The sequence below is a fragment of the Calonectris borealis genome, chromosome 15, assembly GCF_964195595.1.
Source record: "Calonectris borealis chromosome 15, bCalBor7.hap1.2, whole genome shotgun sequence".
Classification (NCBI taxonomy): Eukaryota; Metazoa; Chordata; class Aves; order Procellariiformes; family Procellariidae; genus Calonectris; species Calonectris borealis.
This window is the reverse complement of record NC_134326.1, coordinates 18,066,404-18,088,309: the sequence shown is the minus strand read 5'-3', so window position 1 is coordinate 18,088,309 and position 21,906 is coordinate 18,066,404. Positions and strand designations below refer to the sequence as shown.

Below are 21,906 nucleotides of genomic sequence, written 5' to 3'. Positions count from 1 at the left end.
GCCCGCAGTGCTGGTTGATTTGATTTTATGAGAGGAACAGAAGCGAAATAGCCGGCAGCATGGCTGCTGGTCAGCAGCTCTCCACCCCACCGCTGGCCTGGCGACTGCGGGGCAGGAGCCTTCCCCGTGGCGTTTCCCCCCCCAGGGTCTCCAGCGGTTCCTCCACACGGGCCACGTGGTGCCGGGTGCGGCGGCCCTTCGGCAGCTCTGGCCGTGCACTGCCGAGGCCGACGGCGGTGGGATGGTGCCCACCAGTGCAACGCGCCGGGAAACACCTCTGAAGCTCCCACCGCCGTGGTCCTGGTCCCTCGGCCGCGCTCCCCAGCTGTTCGGCGGTGCTGGAGCTCGTTCGGCATTGCTGCTCTGGAAATGTAGTGTTGTGTTTCTGTAGCAAACCCCAGCGTAACAACAAAGCCCAGCCTTGCATTCCTGTCCAACACGCAGCACCCTCGCCTCCCGCCTCCTCCTTGGATATTGCTTCTGGGAATTCTTTCTGAAATTGTTTTTCATTTTCCTTGTCTAATTATACAAAATGGTGAGAGATTAATTTCCCAGTGGAAATGATGTCTTTTGAACTCAATCCAGTGCTTTCAACCTCGGCATTCCTGTCATTTTGGCTCATTCAAAAAATAAATTAACTTGAAGGACTTCAGTCCCAACACCCGCGCCGCCACGGGGGACGCTTGGGCACCAAGCGCCTTCCCAACCTTCTCGTGTTGCGCCGGGACCCACTGGAAGCTGCGGATCTGCTTTATCGTTTTAATTCATTTCATCTCCGACTCCTCGGAGGTCACTTTCTTCTTCTATATTGGTTTTGGTACTGCACTCATTACCTCTGTAGCTAAGTGTTTCCAGCAGAGCTTGAAAAACCCTCTTTGATGGAGATGGGGACCAGCGATTTGTGCCTAGGATGCAGTGTTTACAGCCGCTGCCGCACCAGCATCAGGCAGCACTTGGGGACCAACCAGTTCGGTTACTGATAATGTCAGCAGCGCTTTTCTCTGATGGCGCTGGCTGTAAATTGATAGTCACTGAGAAAAGTGAATTATTAGAGACGGTAGAAGAATCTTCACCCAGAAGATCTGGTTACAGATGGTGGTCTTTGGCTTTCTCTTTGCATGGGAGGGCCTGTGGGCTGGATGTCGGAGTGATCATCGCGTTTGCTCTTCTGGGGCTCTCAGGGGTTTGGTCAGCGTCTGTCTCTTCAGCTTGTTTTCTCGCAGCCCTTTCCATGCTGGTCTTTTTACCCCCTTGATCCCACAGACTGTGAGCCTTTCAGAGAAAGATGGTTATTTGCCTATGTTTTATCTTGCAATTTTTTCGTGGCCTTGGTCCTGTCTGGATTTGTTTGCTTATGGCAAATTCTTTCTTTCTGTTCTGTTTTCCATGACCCGACTCACTCCAGTTGCTGCTTCTCCATCTCCCTGTCTCTCTCTCTTTGCTAAATACAATGTTTTTCCCCCATTCTGCCCCCTCTCAATCTCCAAGTTTCTATTGTTTGCTTTTTCTCTTGGCCTCTAATCTGCTCCCTGACCCAGACAACCTAGTGAACTTTCCCTGAACCGAAGCTGCAGTCTCGCCCGTGCTCTCGCATCGCCTGGGAGCATCTGAACTGCCTCCGAGAGCAGCACCTCTGTCTCGGTGGAGATGCATCACGTGCAGCTGCAGCGATGGCGAGCCCCACAGCCGGCTTGGCAGCAGAACCTGGCTCAGCGAGCTCCTGCTTGGCTTTTTTGCGTCCCACAGTTCAAGATTTTTTCCCAAAAAAGCTCTTTGTCCTTTTTGGGGACAAGGTGGTAGAAGAGGATCCTCAGAGAATCAGCCTGAGCTTTCAGACCGAATGATAATTTGTCACGTTCCCTGTTAGTTTTTGTCTCACATGCTCTTACTGCTGTTCCCTTCTTCTCCCTCTCCTGTTTTGTAACCTATTTTAAGCCTATAATAGTAGTAACTTTACATTGAGTTTATAAGCTTTTATTTTGTTTCTAAAGCACTTAAGAGAGTGAGGTCCTAAGCTTGACTTCAGGCTTTTATTTATGGTTCCAGAAGATGCATCAATGGTTGATAGCTTATCCAGCCAGAATCACTGCTGCTTCAGGCTGACAGTTTTTTGTCCTTTGCTTAAGAAGCTGTTTGGGTCATAAAGAGAAAAATACTGAGAGAAGCATTCTAGATCATCTTAAAAAGAGAATAGCCCTCTGGACTGCTTTTACATGCCTAAAATTGCTATCCCACCCACTTTCGGAAAGTTTGTGACCTCTTCTCTTTCTTCTAACTATATTATTGGGGACATCCAGGAGCAGAGCAGAGGCTCCTGTCTCTGGTTTTCATCTCTCATGCATGAATGCCTCGTCATTTCTTTAATGCATTCTTTGCTGTAGCCAGCTTTGCCACGGCACTCTTCGTTGTGGTCTGTGCTGCACAAATTGGCTATGAAAGTCTAGAGTCTAGAATCGTTCGTCCCATGGCATGAGTTGGGTTTCGCTCTCCCTTTGGGAGAAGATGTTGGTTCTGCTGGGGAAGCACTGGCAGCTGCCCGTCTCCTCTTGTATTATCTCGCTGCTGATACCCACCGAGGCAAACTTGCAGAAGAGCGAGGGCTGGGGATTTGAGGTCTGGTCACAGATCCACAGGACGTCGTACAACATACATCTTTTGTGTGGGACACACACCGACTCTGCTGCAGCACGTGGTTTTCTTTTACTTTGGTTCAGGCCAGGAGGTGAGTGTGGCGGTGAGAGGTGATTTGAGTTTGCAGAGTCCCTGGGGAAAGATGATTAATCGAACTTGAATTGCAGCGTGCTGGCGACGAGTGCAGTGTGCGTGCAAATAGGATAGATCAGCTGACATGTGGTAACTTGTCTGTAAGTCTGGGCCCGGACAGGCGAAACAGCTTAAGAAAAGGTTGCAGAGTGGTTGCATCAAGTGGTTTCGTTACACTGCTTTGGTGTGAACCTGGCTGTCCACCTTCCTGGGCTGGCAGCCTCTGTGAGGAGGCACAAAGCACTCGATTGGAATGAAAGACCAACTGGAGTATGTTCGCTTTCCTTTTCTGTCTGCTCTTATATCATCTCAAATTAGAATTATTTGAGCAGACAATTCAAGAAACATGTAGAAATTCAGGGAATAGCTCCATATTAGTAGAACAAACTTCTCTGCCAATTTGAATAGACTATTAGAGTATTTTTTCTACTTTAAATTAAAAATTAAAGTGGTTCATCAGTGGCAAATCAGTTGCAAAACTAGCCTCTTTCTTTGTTTCCTCCTTTATTGGTCCTTGCGTTTAATTTTAAGCTGTGATTTACTGTCCTGCTACAGTCCCATCATGGACCCTGACCCAGGCTTTTTCCTTCTCCTAGCTGCAGCATCAGAAGAAAGTCTGCCCTTCGAAACTCCAAACATTTTAATAACCTTATTTCCGTACTTCTGGTCTCTTTCCCGTGCCACCCTCAGTTTGCCGTTCCTGGCAGACCCCCTGCAGCGCCGTGCCCGTGCGGAGCCGGGGAGCTGGGCTGGGCTCTGGCAGGAGCAGGCAGGCTGCGGGCACAGCACTGCCGAGAAAGGCAGCTTCTGCGCCGGGCTCAGGCTGCAGCAGCGTGCAGGGTGGACGTGCCCCATGCTGTCTCTCAACCAGCGTTTGTTGGATGCCACGTGGTAGAAATGCTCCTTGCTAGTGCTGTGCATGCTCATGGGGTGAGTAGTTTCCCAGGGAGGTTATTAGCATTGTGGAATTTCAGATCATGTCTGGAAAGGGGCAAATATCCTGCTGCAGTTTTGGAGAGACCATTTAAGTCTCCATCGCGCTGGCTTCCAGCACCTGGGAGGCGAAGGGGCACTGCGAGACCTGCGCTGCATCCCAGGACCGCTCCAGGAAACCACCTCTGCAGCCACCCGGGGCTTGCGGAGGTCTCCCTGGGTGCGGAGGGCAGGGTTGGTGAGGGTGGGATCGTGGTCCCCTTTCTGCTGACTTTTGCAGAGCCTGGGGGTCCCCGCGATGGTCTGCGCTGCCGGCACACCTGGCCGACGCAGTGTCCCTCACGAGCAGCTGTGCAAACCAAGGATTAAAAGTGGTCTCGCCTCAAAGATGTTACAGTCCTGGTATTAAACCGCCAGCCATTGTTCAGAACAACTGGGCAACGTAAAACCTCTTTTCACAGAGGAGGAACGCGAGGCATGTCTGTGTTACAGTTATTTTAAAAATAAAGATGACACTGTCATTTAAAATTAGGTCGGTTTTGATGTGTTCAGACTCCTTGTTCGTCAGTAGATGTTGAAAGGAGGAAGGGCGTGTGTGCTTGTGGGAGAGAGGGAGAGCGAGAAGCTGGCTGGACTCCAGTGCAGATAGCTGGCAGAGGAGGATGTGCAAGTTGTTGCTCAAGCATCCTAGAAAACTTAGGGGAAGCTGTTAAGCTAGTAGAAGTTTTCGCTTTTAATCAGTCACTTGAGTGATCTGAACATATCTGCTCTGCTGGACTTGCTTAAAAATGCTGCTTTGTGAAACTTTAAGCGCTTTAGTTATTCCAAAAATGTATTTTTCTAAACCAGTTGACCTTTAGTTACATTATTCTAGAGACTGCTGTGTATCTAACATGCTTTGTTCCCCATCGCTTCCGCCTACCCCCTTAGTTTTTTTCCCCCAAACTGTCTGCTGCTCGATTTCCTTTTAATATTTAGACATGGTAGGTTGATAGTTTGACCCAGGTAATTTTTTCCTTAGGTTGACCCAGGTAGTTTTTTCCCTGGGTGACAAAGACGGCGGGTTATATAACTGCGCTGAGCTAAGCAGTCCAGATGGCTGGCGGGGAGCCCGGCCGGCTTCGGCTTTGGAGGCTCTTGGGAATGCCTGCACTTGTAATAAAACGTGGGCTTGTTTTTAATTAGAACCATCGTTTAGTTCAGCTTGGAGAGATGGAAGAGCAAGACCCTTGTAGAGGATTCAAGCCCCCAGACGCTTCACTTTGATAGATTTTTTCTTTTTTAATTTTTTTTTTTTTTAGTTTTTCTTTTAATCAGGCATAGGTGTAAGTTCTGAGCTGAAATTTATGTTGGAAGGAAGGAGGGGGAGAGAGAAAGAGGGAAGCGAGGTGGGGGGGTGGCTCCAACTGCAATGCATTAGTTCAGCGCTGAACAGTAGGTTGGGAGGGAAGGAAGGAAGGAAGGAAGGAGCTGCCAGGGACCCTGGGCCACCCTCTTCCAAATGAACAGCCCTCGTTTGAATGACATAAACCAGCATTTCGCAGCAGGTTTCTGCTGCCCTGCCAAGTCTTTCACTTGGGAAGCAAGGCATATTTTTTCCTCCCCTCCCCCTGCAGGGATGTGGGCTGGGAAAGATCTTGCTCCTATCTATATTGTTCTGGCTCAGAGAGCAAGGAAGGTTATTTCTAGCCACAACACAGTGTAGTCTAGCTCTGAAAATCCTGCTATGTAGTATGTCCGACCTGGCGCTCGGACAAAAATAGAACAGGGTTGATAAGGCAGAGCCAGAAACAAGGGCTGATTTAATCAAGGTTGCCAGGTGTCCTGCTTTTAACAAGGAAATATGCTTTTTTGTACCTGAGCCTTCCTGCTCTGTGCTTTGCTGGCATCCTGCTACTGGACTGTGTCCCAGCATAGCAGCTCTGCAACAGTGTGCCAAGCTTGCTTGGGCGTCAGGTGTAGAGGATCCTGCCTGGCGTGCTATGGACCTGTGCCGATCTCCCTCTTTTCTTTTTCTCTCTCTTCCTTCTCTCTTTCCTTCCTCTTTCCCCCTTCCCTGTTGTTGCAGGGGGGCAGGGTATATGGTGTCCTCCCCTCCCCAGGCATGCCCACCCCACCTCATGAAGGGAGCCCCAGGTGCCCGGAGGCTCTGGCCCAGCTCTGGGCATTCCTGTGCACGCCGCGGGAGATGGCTCTCTGCGGAGACGGGGCTGAGCAGCGGGGTGGGATCCTGCAGCCAAGCGAACAGTCCCTGCCTTTCAGGGTGTCATGGCATTGCACCTAATCATGTACAGCTCTGGGCATCAGTAGGCAGGTTTTGGGTATGACAGCAGGGCTGGAGAGGTGCTCTCTGTCTCCAAGGGCCGGAGCTGGCTGAGGGCATGCTTCCACACACAGTTCAATCCACGTCTGGGCAGTTACGGGGAGCGGGGAGCCTCTTCATCCTTGAACGTTCATTCTCTGTTTCTCTGGTGCTGGTCGATGTTTGTGTGCCCACGCTGTAACCTGGTCTGGCTGCAGACTGTCAAGTAATAATAATATTAATAACTGGCTTGCTGGGTTCATTTTCAGCTGGATCAGACTCCCTGTGCAGCCGTGTAGGTGCTTCCACTGTCTTTGCTAAGCGGCAGTGGGAGAGCGTGCGGAGGGTGAGGCGGTTCCCTTCAGCTGCAGGCTGATGTTCGATAAAGCCAGCTGTGAAACCACACTGTCGTGCTGCTGCCCACGGGGCTGAGCAGGGGCACCACGACCTCCCGTGGACACGCAGGCATGAGGACACAGGGCATTCGGAGTGTTTTGCGGCTCTTGTACCCGCCGGTGTACCTGCCTGCTTGTACGGGGGCGAGTGAAACGGCATGTCAGGAGCATCACGGTGACAAAACGATGCACAAAGCCTTTCTGGCAAGGGAATCACTCGCCTGGGGGTGCCATTTTTTCAGAGCAACTTCTGGGGCTCCCTAGGGCAAGCTGCCGTCCGTCTACAGGGCATCACCTTCTCCCATCTTTCGTCCTGTGGCACGGGAAAGCAAAGCAAGGAGCCAGCTTCTCCGACGTCACTCGCAAGGGAAGGGTGCTCATGGTCTGTGTGACCGAGCAAGGGGAGGTAGGGAGGACTGTAGGTTGCCTGGCTTCATGAAGGCCAGTTTTGGCAATAACATGGAAAAGACAAAAATGCAGTAATAGCCACACGAAAAGAAAAGTGAGCGCTAACAGGCCTGGCCTGAAGAAATGGATAATCCACAGATTGGCCTTTCTCTGGAGTCCCTGAAAATGCTTACATCCGACAGCAGTTTGAGGAAGTGAGGAGGTAGCTCCTTATAGTCTTCGCAGTCAGAGAAAATGTGCCACCCATATATGCTATTTTTTCACTTTCTTTTTCTCTTGAATTGCTGTGGAAATAATGCAGTATTTGGCGGTAAAAACAGTCGAAACAAAATAATGCCTTATTATCTTTTAAACTGAATGTGCTCAATAATTCACTGAAGTTTTGCTCTCTTGAAATCACTTTGAGTTGCCCAAGATCTCCATGCAAAATTGTTTGTTGTCATTTACAGTGCCTTCACTACAGTTCATCAGAGGGGACTTTTGTGTGCTGCCGAAGCCATAAGCGAACGCAAGAGTTAGTCTTCTCTGGCCTTCTCCTAAGAGCACCTGAGCACTGTGCAACATCATCCTGAAGGGATTTTTGTCCAGGCATTGCAGGATGATTTCCATAAACCTTTTTCTTAATGGTTGCTGCTTCTCAGGCTTCCAACTCCTTGCGTAGGATTGGAAACAAATTCTTCAGGACTGATCTTGATGCGTTTCAGTTTCTGTTGTGCTCTGAAGGGGATGAGGACTTTAGGATCTGGACTGCGGGGAAATGATCAGGTGCATCGTTGGCGTCCAAGTGAGAAAGACATTAAGAGAAAAGAGTTGTTCCAAGCGGATCTTCTGTTGTCCCTCTCGTGTAGGGCAATTGAACGGGTAGGAAAAGGGACGTGTAAGAGTTCCAGCGTGCGGGTCCCGCTGCTGGGCTGAGCGAGCCCTCGGGTAGTGGCTGCTTTGCAGCTTCAGGGTGCTGCAGACACCACCCTGCCTAGCACCATCTGAGTCAATCTGAGTGGCTGGACTCCAGTCTGCATGCTGTTTTTCACCCCATTTTCCCTTTTCCTTTATTAAAAGGTTGCAAAACACCCATGTAAAATGTCTGTGCTCCTCCTGCCCATGTCTTCACAACCTGTCCTTGGGTGGCTGGCAAGCCAGTTGGACTACCAATTCTAAGGGAATATAATGATTTCTATTTATACTCTTTTGGCTTGTGCATCTTCTGAGCTGAAAGTTGAAGAACTCGTTCGTGGTTGTTTTGAGGATTTCTGAATATGAATCACAAGGAAATTGCATAACACTGCAGCATTTCCTCCCATTGCTCAGGGCTTTACAAACACTGTGCTCCTCCAGGGAGGCCAAGGAAATCTGGCAGAACTGGCCCATTTTGACAGTAGTTTTAGTCTAAATGGAAAGTCTGGGTTGAAGGGTAGGTCCCAGCACTAGTAAAAGGAGCGTAAGGTGGAATCTTCCATGCCAGGGCATGGACTAGGCGATTGAAACAGTGGGTTCCTTCTCAAATGGAGATCCCTCTGTCTGTGACTGCAACACAGGACTGCTGGCCCTCTTCTTGGTTAAGGCTTTCTATAAATCACTGCCACCTTCTAAGTCTGAGAAGCTAGGCAATTTTTTCCTCTAGATTTGGGCAGAATTTTGTGCCGATATTGGAACCTGGCAGATTTTGGGGACTGTGCTGAACAGCGTGCAACCTCCAAGGGGTACAGCTTAGGTTGGGCCGTTTTGAATTTTAAATTAAAAACTGCTTTGTATATGAAATGTAGTGTATTCATCTAAAGGATGTGTGCACACATATAAATGCCGTATGAAAGCATAGTTTATTTGTTGTGGAGGTTAATAAACGTCATGGCCAGTGTGAACCCTGAAATGAGGAAGTAAACATAAAATTACTCAACATCATCTTTTCTTAGTTCCTCTTCCAAACCCCCAGCTCCTCCTTTTCCTTTTCTTTTCCCACAATCCAGTTTCATCCCAAACAACCCACGTACCTGTTTGCTCTTTGCATGCTTATGTGTGCAGTTCATTTAGGATCAGGTTGGAAAACTGATGGATTGGATTCTTCTTGGTTTATCTGTGTGCAAGCAGAAGATGGCATCAGGCCATGAATGCTGGCTGTAGAAGTATTTTAGGCTACAGATGGTGGCTATTGGAGGATTTTTGATTATGAAAATCCACATCTTATGTTTTTATTACAACTCCAGTGTAGGTATTTATATGTGGTAATGACAGATTTGCAATTTGAGGGGGGACTGGAGTGGGTACAGCGGTCTGCATTACTACTTCTGCCCATAGTTTGGTCCACGTGATGTTGGAGACACGAACCGAGGAGAAAGCAATCAGCTGTGGCTGCGGGTAGGATGTGAAGCGAGTTACTCTCTTGTCCCACCGGCAGCGAGGGAGCAGGGCGGCTTGGCGTTGTTTCCTGGGCTGTCTGTTCTAGCTAGCACACCCTTGAACATCACAGGCCTCTTAATGGTCTGTATAAAACTGTTTCCTCTGCAAAACGTAGTGTATATTTAGTGAAATATTTCACCAGGAAGAATTAACTTGTTCTTTGAGAAATTGTCTTAAATCTTGAGTCAATAATTGAGCATAGTGCAAGTGTTCTGGGGGGGATTTTAACTTTGCAGGAAGATTTCAAAATAGTGATAAATTGCAATTTCTGTTGTGCTCTTATAAAATTTATGCTTCTGGATTACTTACAGATGAATCTCAGAATTTTTCAATAATAGGTCGTAAAGGCCTTGTTTAAGCCTCTCCAGTGATCCTGCAGAAATTAAGCAGCAGTATCTTCCACTAAAAAAGATACGATCTGGTTTTGTTCAGGGTATTTGACCATTTACAGTATGAATTTAGAAAACTAAATCGAAGGCATCAAGGTCTGCAAATTTTGTGTTAGGTTAATACATTTCTTTTTGCTATGAACATCGCTTCTGAAACTTCCTAATAAAGATATTTTGGCTCTGAAGATACAATCAAATGGGAATAGTTAGTGAGAGCGTGGTGTTAAAAAGATTGCGGTGCTGCAGGGTAGGGATTTGTCTCCAAGTTAGTCACTAGCCCCGATTTTGTGAGTTTTATTTCTAAGCCTGTTCCCACAGGCGGTACGTGGGGCACCAGCCCTTCACCTCTCAGGAAATGCTTTCTTCTCTCAAATTTCCTACCCTTTGTCAGTGACTGATACTGAAAAGTGAAAGAAGCTTTTTACTTCATGAGAAGCTTTCTGGGTTTAGGTCTGTTTTCTCCGGAGCGTGTTAACAACAGGAATAGGAGCGTGTTCATATACAAATACACATATTTTATGGTATTTTATCATCTGGCTCTATCCTGGGCAATGTGCGCGTCTGCAGAACTGCCTGTTCTCAGCAAACCTCTCACGGGCTGTCTGCTAAATGTTGTTACCCTGCAAGGCGTAACCGCGCTGTCCCTTCACACTTACGCTGGCACAAGCATCACAGCCCCATGTCTCGGTGCTGCATCTCGCCCAGGCGGCCGTGGCGAGGCAGCCTGCAGCAAACCTTGGCGCAGGAATTGTGCACAGACATGCAAGAGAGAGGTTTTTGGGAGGGGGAAAAAGATGCACCTGCCTCTCTCTTCAAATCCAGCACTTGGCAGTTGTTTGGAAGAGGTCTTTGGAGGCCGTGTGCTCCCAGCCTGGCGCCCATCTCTCCCAGCACTCCTGGGACAGACGCGGCCGCAGCCGCAGGTCTCGGCGCTGTGCATCCGCCCCGGCACGGCAGTCCCCCGCGTCCTGCGCCGCTGCAGCCTGTGCCCCCGATGATGCTTGTCTGTGTGCTGCAAGCAGCGAGCCTGGGGTAGGGCAGAGAGCATTGCCATGGAGATCTCGCAACTCTCTCATGACTGTTTTGTCCTTTGCCATACAAATCCTGTGGGGAATTATTTTTAGTCCTTTACACAACCAAGTGAGGTGTTTCCCCCTTGGCATGCTTGCTGTCCCTTTGGTTCTCTCTGCAGCTGGCGCGGGCGGGTAGCCCTGAACCTGGGGGAGATGTTTGCAGCCGAAGGCGTTGCGTGGTTGGCAGGCAGTGGTGGGACGGTTGCTTGTGCTGGATTCGAAGCTGGTGAAGGAGAAACAGCCGTGGTCACTATACTGGCTGCATCTGCAGACCAGCGCTTCTACCCAAGGACCAGGGGCAGCGGTGGGCTGGGGCTGCCGGGCGGATCTGGGACAACAGGGGTGGCTTCACAGCTTCTGCTGGAAGAGCAGCTCTGTACAGAAAGCTTCAAAGATCTTTGTTGTCTGAACACAGATCCAGGGATGGAGCAACCCAGTAACTACGGGGGTTACTGGAGGTCCCCACAGATGTGCTGAATTTTTCTATGTGCTGAGCTCTTCTGTTCTGCACCGGGTTGCAGAGCTTGTTCACCAGAATCAGGCAGCTCAGAGAGCTGTGCATGGGGAGCGCCAAGGAATGTAGAGCCTCCATTGCCTCCATCCCTTGGCAGAAGTGATTGGATTTATAATTTTCTGCGGTGCTATAAAGATGAATTGACAGTGTAACAGTGTGGTGGAGTTACAAGGAGGATGGTGCAAGGGAAACGTGCTCCTGTCTGAACAGTATGTAACTTTATTTTTGTCAGTAATCAATGGGGACTTGGGTATAATGAATAGTAAGAACCTCCTTAACACCCTTTCGCAGGGAAGAAGGTTGGTCCATCAACTGACTTGCATGTGAAGCTTAATCTTAAAATGCATCCTTGTGCTTTAAGCCCTGCATATTTTCAAGGCGACTTTGGAAAGAGTGGAATATTAATATCCGTAAAGCCAAGCTGGGCAGGAATGACCTTTGCCGTGCCAAGACCCTGAGGGGTCTCTGCAGGCTGGGCCAGCCCAGTCTGGCTGCACTAAGGGCACGTTTTTGACAGCGGGGCAGATGATGGCCCTTAGGGCACTGGAGGAACTTTGCTCTTGGACCTCTTACACAGCAGACCTTTCTTCAAACTTGGCAACTTTCTTTTATCCTAAAAAATCTCTCTCTTCAAAAAGCTTGAGGCTATATAGGAAAAGGATTTCTTTTTAAAAGTAATGTTTTTCTTGGAACAGGAAATGGTACTACAGAATTGGGGCTTGGTTAAAACCTTGATGTTATAGAGTGGTGTTAATGGATTAACACACTGACAATGGATAAAAGGTTTGTCCTTAATAAAATGGATGTAGGATGACAGTATCTCCTTGTTTTATGGTTGCATAGTTGACCTCTGCATGAAATTTCCTTTTCACTGTGTGCATACTTTGCAGTTAATGGCATAAGCATATTGTGTTTCCTTGTCTGTGCTTTTCCCCTTTTTTAAAGAACAGTCTCTGATGATTAACAACCTCTCTATTGTTTCATGTAACCAAACTGGAAGAGCAAATATGCAGGCAGACACATTTTTCCCTGTAGCTGATGTGCTATGCACCGTAACTTGAGCTGCATGACTGGTCCTTTAGGCCTGGGCAGCAGAGGAAACCACTGGGAGAAGGACAGCAGATGGCGAATCTGTGCCAGGAGGCATGTCAGGTGCCAGAGCAAGTGGCTGAAAGCTGGGTTGACCCAAAAGAGTCAGAAAATACTTCGGTGTCCCAAGCACAAGAGCTGGTGTGCGCTCCGCAAGGGCAGTGGCCGGGCTGGGACCACAGCCGGGCAAAGCAGGGTGCTGACTGGGTGGACCTCTTGAGTAGTGACCTGGCTGTAACTGGAAAGTAAGGCCGTAAGAGCCGAGTCACCCTTTTATTGTATATAGTGTTAACCTATATGTCTGGGATGAGCCAGAGTGGAGTGCAAGGCTTGAAGTCTGTGTGAGATCCTGAGGAAGAGCTGTGCATCTGCAAGCCTTTGAATAAGCGTTACCTCAAGCTGTCTCCCTGGTCCCTTCAATGAGTCCTCAACACTGGTACTGAAGTTGGAGAGAAAAACTTCTTTAGGGAAAGTTGACTTCATGGCCGGGGCTGCTAGGCAGCACCACTGGCGGAGGAGCCCACTGTTGGTTTCCTTCCCTCTTTTCACTTATTTTATTTTCTTGATTATAAACACTGTTCCTGGAGGAAAACTCACTTGCTGACTACAGCTGGTTTTGCTGCTGAATCATCCCCCAGTTTCCAGATGTGGGATGATAGATTTTCTCCTGCAAACTAAAGTCTCTACTTTGTCTTGCATTGCATAGCTGGGTGCTCTGGGAGGGGGAGAGGGAAGGTGCTCCTTGGGAAATGTTCCAGGAGGAGTGGGAATTAGTGTTGAGGGGTCAGTCTCTGCCCAAACCCCCAGTTTTGAGCTACACCATTAGATTTGTGCTTCCCTGAACATGTCCTGGGTGGCAGAGCTGCTGCAAGCCATCCTGCCGCTCTCCGGCTGGTGCCAGCAGAGCTGACTGTGGCCTTGCGGTGGACGGCATCGAGGGACCGGACTCCCTCCGTTAAAGATAAACCTGCAGGAGACAAATGAACAGGTTCATTTCCCTTTTTAACGCTGACTAAGTTACCTCGGTCAGCTCACCGCCCCGACTGGCACGTGCAGCCGGCGCGCAGGGCAAGAGCTGCTCGCGTCCGCCTTGCCACCGCAGAGGTGTCCGTGGAGCTGCTGCGTCGGTGGCTCTCCGCAAGGCTGGCACCGTGGCCCATGGGCAGGAGAGCACAGGAATAGCCTGTGTTTTGATGCCCTCCAAGGAAGGCATCTGTGTAAATGGCCTAAGGGTGATGTGCTATGTGACACACGGTCTTTTTGTGGGGGTTTTGTGGTGTGGGCAATGGGGATATTGGGCTGGTGTTGGGGCAGCCAGGGTGAGCGCGGCGGCGAGGTCTGCTGTGGTCAGCAGTGTGCGTGCCCGGCTGCCGCTGGCAGCGATCCTTTGAGGACGTTATACTGTCAGCTTTCCGGCCTCGTGCTTCTGCTGGAGCTCTCGGGGGAAATCCCGACAGCAGGGACTCCCAGGGAAGCACACAGACCCTCGCACCCAAGGGCAGCTTCTGAATCTCTGTCCTCGGTGTTAATATCAATAATTGGGAGCCTGCGGTGGGAAAGGTCGAGAAACGCGTGCCTGCCTGGTTGCAGACCAGAGCCTCTCCTCCTCCCCGCTCCCCTCGGATGTGTCGGCCGTTGCTGCCTTGTGTGTTGCTATCAACATCGCCTTTGGAAACTTTCCTTCCCCGCTTGCTATTTCTGGAGGTAGCATGTGATTAAATCAGTTCCCCATGCTTCGCTCCCGGTGGAAGGGGGCTCCCAGCTTTGTTCCCAGCAGAGGAAGGGTGTGCACGCCGCCGCTTTGTTTAACAGCCTACACAGGCCTTTTTTCCTGTTTGAATGGATGCTGCCACGCTCGGCTCCAGCTTGTGATGCTGATGGAGCGCTGGTGTGTGTGTCTTTCTGTTGGGGCTGTGGGTTGACGAAGGATTATTTTAAAACATTTTACTCTGTCGAGCTAGAGAAATAGAACCTGTCTGAAGGCTGGTCTTCTTACAGCCACAGTTTTCATTATGCTAGGCATTTAAATCATCCTCAAACTGTGATTAAAACCTTCTGCTATTGTTTTTCCCCTTTTTATTGTATCCACTGAAACACTACTTTAATCTAGAGTAGCCGAGCTGTAGTAGTGATTGACAGGAGGAAGAGCACTGGTATTTGAAGACAGGAGACTCTTGGGATGAAGCCACAGCGTTGGCTCAGAGGGTGGCTCTGTCGCGGGCAGTGCTGGGTGCGTTGCCTCATCCTTCTGCGTTTCAGGTCCTCTCTAAATTAATGACGTTTCTTTTCCTCTCTTACTCTTTGCCTCATTCATTCCGGCTGTAAGTACTTGTGAGCGAGGGTGGCTTCCTACCCCTTGCCTGAGTTGCACCTACCAGCTGTTACTGTAATGCCCGTAAGATGTAAAGGGAATCGTCTGCTTTGCTCTAAGTTTATATCCTTCATGTGCGTCTTTGAGAAGAGCATAGAGGAGAGGAATGCCTTCGTTTTGTTTAAAAGCCCCTTTAATTTCTGTTTTTACCTAGTCCATCCCATTTGCATTCTCTTGTTTTAAGAATTGTCCTAGTTGTTATTTTAATACAACTCCAAAGCTGTGGCAACCTGACGTTTTGAATGTAGAAGGCTGTGGTGGTCTTTGGGGACCACACTGCTGGGGTAGGTCAAGGCGGGTCCTCCTGACAGCTGTCACCAGTCGGGATGACACCAGCCGTGTCAGCAGTCCCTTCCCAGGTGGAGCCAGGGTCTTCATAAGACTTTCTTCTTGTGTTTTCCAGGTCTACAACTCGAACAAGGACAACCAAAGCGAAGGCAGTAAGTATTTCTTTTCAAGCCAGACCCCTGAGAAGGTGGCTGTGCTCTGTGGTGTGCAGACTTTGGTGGGTCAGCAGGAGAGGCTGAGCTTTGGGCGGTGGGGACACCGGGCTGTGCGGTGCTCCCCTGGGCCAGAGGTGCGGGGTGATGGCGCTCGGCGTGGGGACCACAGGGTGGCCCTGGGCAGGAGCCAGCTCCAGTGCCCAGCAGGGAACTGGTGCAGAAACTTGGTGGTGGGACTTGGCCCCATGGAGAGCAGTGCCGAGCCGTTCCCTTGGCACTTCCCTTGCCAAGCCGTTCCCTTGGCATCCCCTCCTGCCTGCCCCGCACCCTGGTGTCCCTGGGCCGCAGCAGTGGTGCAGGGGGTGCTGGCCTGCCTCGGGACCGGCTCCTTTCGCTTATCAGAGCCAATGACTGCAGGTGGCATCTTGGACCAACCAGCTCTTCTTTCTGAACCAGAAAGCAGAGGATGAATGTGCCGTTTCCAAAGGGGAACTGGAGCAAAAATACAAAGAGTAGGGAGGTCCCGCCTAATCAGGATTGTCAACAAGAGCCCTTAAAAAAAAAAAGCCGTTTTTCGTTTTTATTGTAGTTTGGGCAATCAAAGACTTGAGTCAAGAAACCACTTGTTTTTCTTGCTAGAGGAGCAGTTGTACCTGGTCCTGGCTCTTATGTCCTGTGTTTCAAAACCCTTAATTGAGCCATTTCCCAGTAGGTTTGAATTGCCATAATTGCAATACTCAAAACTCTGATCCCTTCCCTCCTTCCCCCAAAGTCACCGATCACGCGGGAGTCCAGCCCGGGTTGACGGTTAGTAAATAGTTCATTTTTATGCTGCTCAGACAAGGCATTTTCATCTTGAGTAGAAGCATTTTTCTCATAATAATAGGTATAATTTGCAGATAATGTTCCTCGCATCCATTTTCAGCCCTTGTGCAAAACAGTCTCTTCCTCCTCTCTGTTCTCTCCAATGTGGCTTCTCCCTTCCCTGTTGGTCCTCCATGTCGTCAGCTGCGCATCCATCTCATCCCGTATGTATTCCTCTTGGCTTCATCCAGATGATCCTTGCAGAGTTAAATGCTGTGCCTCATGCTCGTGAAGGACAGTATGGCTAATGCCCCAGCTGGATATGAAGTCTGCGTAGAACAGCTCCATCTTTTCTCCATTTTACAGAGGGGCAAAATGGTTTTTCTAAGGCACAGACAACGGGACTTGCTCAACTCTGTCCTAGCCTGGCCATGAACTGTCACTGCTCTGTGTTCCCTGCACGCAGCCTCTGGCTCTGCCAGGACAGTACGTGGTGATTTGGCTCAAGAAATGTGTTAAAACAACCAACCATTTTCTAACCTTTGTTGAAGGATGATGCAAAAGCAGGGAAACCATTAGGGATGGGGGTGGGAGGAAGGATTGGTGAAGCAATTGGTGAAGTAATTACTGCTTCTGAAAGAAGCGCTTGCCAAACCGTGACCTTCCTGTCTTACGTGCTGTCAAGCCAGCAATTCTCCTGGGGCTGTGACTTACGCTGGAGTCATCCTGCAAAGTAATGGCGGCTCTTCTAGAGATGGTAAGAGCTCGAGGCAAGTATGTCCATGACTTTCCCAGGGTTATTTGTATTGTTTAATCCCGGTCTTCAGCTGCCAGACTTGCAACGGATCCCAGGTCGGGGCTCCTAGAGGCCTCTTTAGGGTTTCCTGGGGTACGGGCTGTCTGGGTGATGCTGCTCCACCTGGGCTCTTCACTGCCAGACTGTTTCTGCCCCCTGAGCCCAGGCTCCTGCCCGTGGTTAGTTGTGCACAGCCTCATCGAGGGCCCGCGGAGGCGTGGGCAGGACCACGCTGGCCTCCAGGCAGCATAAATAAATAGGTTATTTTCCTGGGCTTGATCTGAGACGGGTGTACGTGTCGGAGGAGGATATCTCACGCCGTCGGGCGCTGAGCTGAGGGGGTGATGCTCGGCCGGGAGGGTGGGCTGTGGCCCCGCGGCGCAGCCCGGCAGGACGCGCTGCCCACGCGCCCGCTGCCCGGGTCGGGCTGAGCGGTTCTGCTGACTGCTGCTGCTCTTTGGCCACGGCATGTGGGCGCATTGCCTTGCCAGCCGCTAGACAGATCCCTAGCTGGATGCCCATGTGGGATGTGCTGGAGGCTGGTGGCTTTGAGGAGAAAGCCGGTTTGCCCCCAGGCTGGTGGTAGCTCCCAAGGTTGCCTTCCGTGTCGGTTCCCAGCCCGGCCCTGGGTTGCCTGTGCTGCTTTGGAAAGTTGTTTGTTTGTAGTGCTGGTAGTGACTGCAGCCCACGCTGTGGTCGTGCTTCTCCGAAGCAGCTCAGCGTTTGGCAAAGTGTAGCGAGAGTTTGACGAAGACACCAAATGCCAAGTTTTTCCCTGCGCTTCTTCACCAGACGAGTACGAAGCTGGGGTTTAATCAGCCGAGGAGGCTTTGGCAAAGTTTCTTATCTTTTAGTACCTCTTCCATTTTGGTGGTCCGTCTTAAAAATGAGAACAATCCTCCTTGTCTGTTCTCTAGACCCTCCTACCCCCGCTTTGGGGAGTGCGTTGGGACCCTCGGCTGAAGGCTGCTTACATAGCAGCGCTCCTGAACCGTCTGGTGGCGATTATTTTCACATACGCCTCTGACTGGGGCTGCCGCTGGTATGTTCAGACATCTGACTCTGCTTTAGCCCTCATTAAAACCATGTCTGTAGTGAACTGCTCGCCTCACCAGCTACACTTAAAATTGATTCGGAGACTGGCTTTTTGCCATGCAGCCCTTGATACAGGAGCTTCCTATAGGGACTCGAAATGAGTGCAGTGATTGAGTGGAGTCCGGATGCAATTCCTGACCCCGAAAACCTATATACCTCTGCTTCCTGCCCGTGCTTAGGTTAGGCTGAGAGAGACTTGCAGTGCTATAGTGAGGTCTGCTTTCTGGCCACTATCTAATTTTACAGAGCTTTTGGGTTTTACATCCTGCTGTGTGGCCAGATGGCCATCGGCCTACAGGGTGATTTATCTTAATCTTCTTTGGGAGCTGGGAGGAAGCAGTGCCGAGCGGTGGGGGTGAGCGGGTGTCAGTGAACTGCTACAGCCAGATGAATTTAGATGCGCTAGTTCGCAAACCAGGAGGACTTGCCCCGTTCTGTGGAAACAAATCGTCCAGGCCGTTTGTGCTTATTGCATGGAGAAGCACAGAAGAACTCCTTTTCCTTCCCCTCTCCACCATTTCCCTCTCCTTTTTCCATATCCCCTTGGTTCTCTATTAATTCTGGACCCCATCAAAGGCTGTCTCTATTTTCATAAACTCTTCACGGACCTTGAGTCGCTTGACTGCCCCGTCTGCTGGTGTGCTTGTCTGGGTGGCCTGGCCCTCCCCAGCAATCTTCATTTCCCAATCTTGGCAGCTCACTGGTAGTTTGAGACTTGAAGGCTTGAAACCTCATTTCTCTCTGGTCTCTGCTTCTTGGTTTCTCCCTTTCTCTGTGGCTCTTAATTCCATAAAGTCTTCGAAAGAGTTCATAACAATAATAATCATGGCACTTCATTACATGGTGCAGAAACATGTGGTGGGATATGCAGAAGAGCTTGCTTTGACTTTGCACTGCCATGACCAGCGTGCACACAGCTGGAGTCAGCAAGGTTGCCTGAGGCTAAACAGAGCTGATTCAGTCTTCTTGCCCCCTTACCAATGCTCTGATATGCCATATCAGCATAAAGTAAAGGAATTAATGGATTAAATAGAAATAATCTGCTAGGCAAAAATAGACCAGGATGAGACCAGCTCAGTAGCACTAGAAATATGATGCTACACGAAGGTCAGATCAGTGTGTGTGTGTGCAACAGCTGTAATACAAGTGATGTGTATCACCTTTGCTGATGTGAAGTATTTCTCTGCTAGATTACAGTGCAATACCGCATCTCAGTTGTGCATTGAAATGCTGCTCTTGTATGAAGAGCCTGTGGCATGTATCTTGGCCTGGAGCTGTGTTTCACATCTTTCTCCTGGGGAATGAGAGCCTCCAGGGAGGGGGAAGAGCAGGAGGCAGGGCTGTAGGCTTTGCACCTGCAGCAGGCTTGAATGCATGCACAGAGGAAAATACTGCCTCTGATAATAATGGAGTTTGTAAATCCACTCTCTGTTATGACTGAGAGAGCACTTTAAATATATAGGATGGGGATTAGGGATACCTGTTGTGAAGAGCGGGGACGCATATTGGCCATGCTTTTCTGTGGCAGCCCCGAGAGTCTGCGCTTCCCCGCTGCCTTCCCTCTCTCGTTTCCTGACCCCAGCTGATGCAGGAGGCAGCTCCACGTGGTTTAAATCCATCTGAGCACGGGCTGTGGGTCCCGTCCCTCCTGTACATGTGTTCCTGCCCCCGCCTTGCTGGAGCGGCAGGTCTCATTGAGGTCAGCGAAGACTTGGCTTTGGTGGGGGGTTTTGATAGGGCAGGTTTTTTTCTCTTTCTTTCTTTCTTTTTCTTTTTTCTTTTTTTTCTTTTTTTTTCTTTTTTTTCTTTTTTCTTTTTTTCTTTTCTTCTTTCTTCTTCTTTCTTCTTCTTTCTTCTTTTTTCTTCTTTTTTCTTCTTTTTTCTTCTTTTTTCTTTTTTCTTCTTTTTTCTTCTTTTTTCTTCTTTTTTCTTCTTTTTTCTTCTTTTTTCTTCTTTTTTCTTCTTTTTTCTTCTTCTTTTTTCTTCTTCTTTTTTCTTTTTTCTTTTTTCTTTTTTCTTTTTTCTTTTTTCTTTTTTCTTTTTTCTTTTTTCTTTTTTCTTTTTTCTTTTTTCTTTTTTCTTTTTTCTTTTTTCTTTTTTTTTCTTTTTTCTTTTTTTTTTCTTTTTTTTTCTTTTTTTTTCTTGTTAATCTTAGTGAACTCTGTCTCTGCACTAGTCCTGCTGTAAGGGCATGGAGGGGAGTGGGAACAAGGATGGGGCCATAACAGGCCAGACTTGGTCTGGCCAAAGCTGCTGGGAACCTGCAGACCCTGCATTTCTTATGGGCACGCTCATACAGCATTGCTCCCTCCAGCCCCAAAAGGTTGCCCCTTCCTTTCTCCCCACTTCCTGACCTGCAGCCATGTCAAAGTGGGATCTAAGCTGCTGAACCAAAGCACAGGGCTGTGGACTGCTGTGCTGCTGGGGAGAATGGAGCAAGTGTAAGGAGCAGAACAGCAATAGATACAAATCCGACTTTGATCTGTGCTGTTGCTGAACTGAATCATTGGGTGAATGAATGAGATAAAGAGAAGCTGCTTCTGTGAGAGGAGATGCTCATTAAAAGTTAAATTTAAGGATGAATAAAGGCACTTTGGATATTTAATCAGATATTATTTCTGTCTGTAACTACTGCAAATAAATCCCCAACTTTTCCTGATCCAGAGCTCAGCAACGAGTGGAAGAGCTTATTCATTTACTTGGGAGGATTATGCTTGGTCACTTCCATCCGGAGGGACCGCTCCCGCTTCTTACCTCTGCTCTTGCCGAGCGCTGCGGAAAGGTGCGGTCCCAGCCTCTTGCTCGGCGGTGGAGTGGTGGGCCCTGCAGGGGGAGGGCGCGTGTTTGTAGGTGTCTTCTGCTCATGTTCAAGCATGCGAGGGGCTGAGGGAAAACTGCTGGTTTACGGAATGGGTTGGCACTTAAAGTGCGTGGCAGAGAGCCTGAGATGGTGATCTGTGTTGGCTGGACAACACCGTGCAGGGGTACCGAAAGATCAGGGTTAGGGCCAGTACTAAGCCAAGGCTAATAAGGCCTGCTGAACCGGGTTTGCCTGCACAAAAGGGTTTCTACACCATGGTTTCTTGCTTCTCAGGTACCCTTGTACTTGTTTTTATCAATGATTGGCGGTGTGGTAGGCTGTGCCCCACTGATTGATGGCACATTGATTTTATACTGCATCCGTGCTTGGAGGGTGGTTGGGAGCGGTGCTGGAGAGCCCTCCAGGTGCCTAGCAAAGGGCCCTGGAGCTTCTGGATATTCGCACATCCTATGGCACAGGCATCCTGCAACTTGTGTGCTTATGTTGGCTCAGGACTTCGATAGGCTTGCCCAGAAAAATATAATAAAGCTGTTTTACTGTTTCACTGTTTCAGGTTCTTGTGCCATTCATCACACAAGAAACACCACCAGCAGAGAACTTAAAACAAGTGATTAGTAAGGGACTGCACCATGCAAGCCATAGGCAGCCAGTGAGCTGGCAGCTTATCATGCACCAACAGTGGATCTGTGTTTAAATAAATGATGTGAACAGAGGGAATGCAAAGGAGTAAAATTGCATATGCCTTGCTGTGAGGACACTGCCAGCCCTGGGCTCTCATCCCTTCTTGCTGTGCTCTCGATAAAATGCAGTTTTGTGTCTCTTGTAACAAGAGACGTCTGTGCAGATGTAAAGTCATCTGCTTTTAAGCTAACGCTCTGCCTTTTCTACCTTCTGGAGTTCAACATTTTAAACCGCGCAGCCGTGCTGTACGATCCTCTGTCAGGTGCTGCCGGGAAAATCCCGCACCTTCCGCGTGGCAGCCGGGGAGCGGAGCAGGGCGGTGGCTCTACCCCAGGCCCTGGTGATGCTCCTCCCGTCTGCTGGGTCTGCGCTGCCGGGGGAGCGGGATGGCGGCGGGGGCAGATGCATCCCCGCCAGCTCGAGGGCCAGCCGGGGCGAAAGGCCGGCAGCGGAGGTTTGGCTCGAGGTGGCACGAGGGCGGCGGGCGGGCTGCGTGCCCTGCCTCCCGCAGCCTCTGCCCAGGGTGCTCATCCCGGCCCTGGAGCCCAGGGTGACTTTGCACACCCTTCTGTGTGGGACTTCTGCCCTATGAAAAGTTTCCCAAACCTTTATGTAGGGAGGAAGCAATTTTCCTT

General features: G+C 49.7%; 1 protein-coding gene across 8 annotated transcripts in view; it reads left to right on the top strand.

Annotated features, from left to right (window-relative positions):
* Nucleotides 1–21,906, top strand: part of ARHGAP26 (Rho GTPase activating protein 26) — a 153,400-nt gene that overhangs the window by 50,057 nt on the left and 81,437 nt on the right. For all 8 annotated transcript variants that reach the window (XR_012675994.1, XM_075164469.1, XM_075164470.1 and 5 more), the window contains exon 12: nucleotides 15,035–15,071. Coding sequence is in view for 7 of the 8 variants with exons in the window: in XM_075164469.1 (XP_075020570.1) it covers nucleotides 15,035–15,071 (37 nt within the window). In the remaining variant the exon portion in view is untranslated. The remainder of the gene's footprint in view (nucleotides 1–15,034; nucleotides 15,072–21,906) is intronic.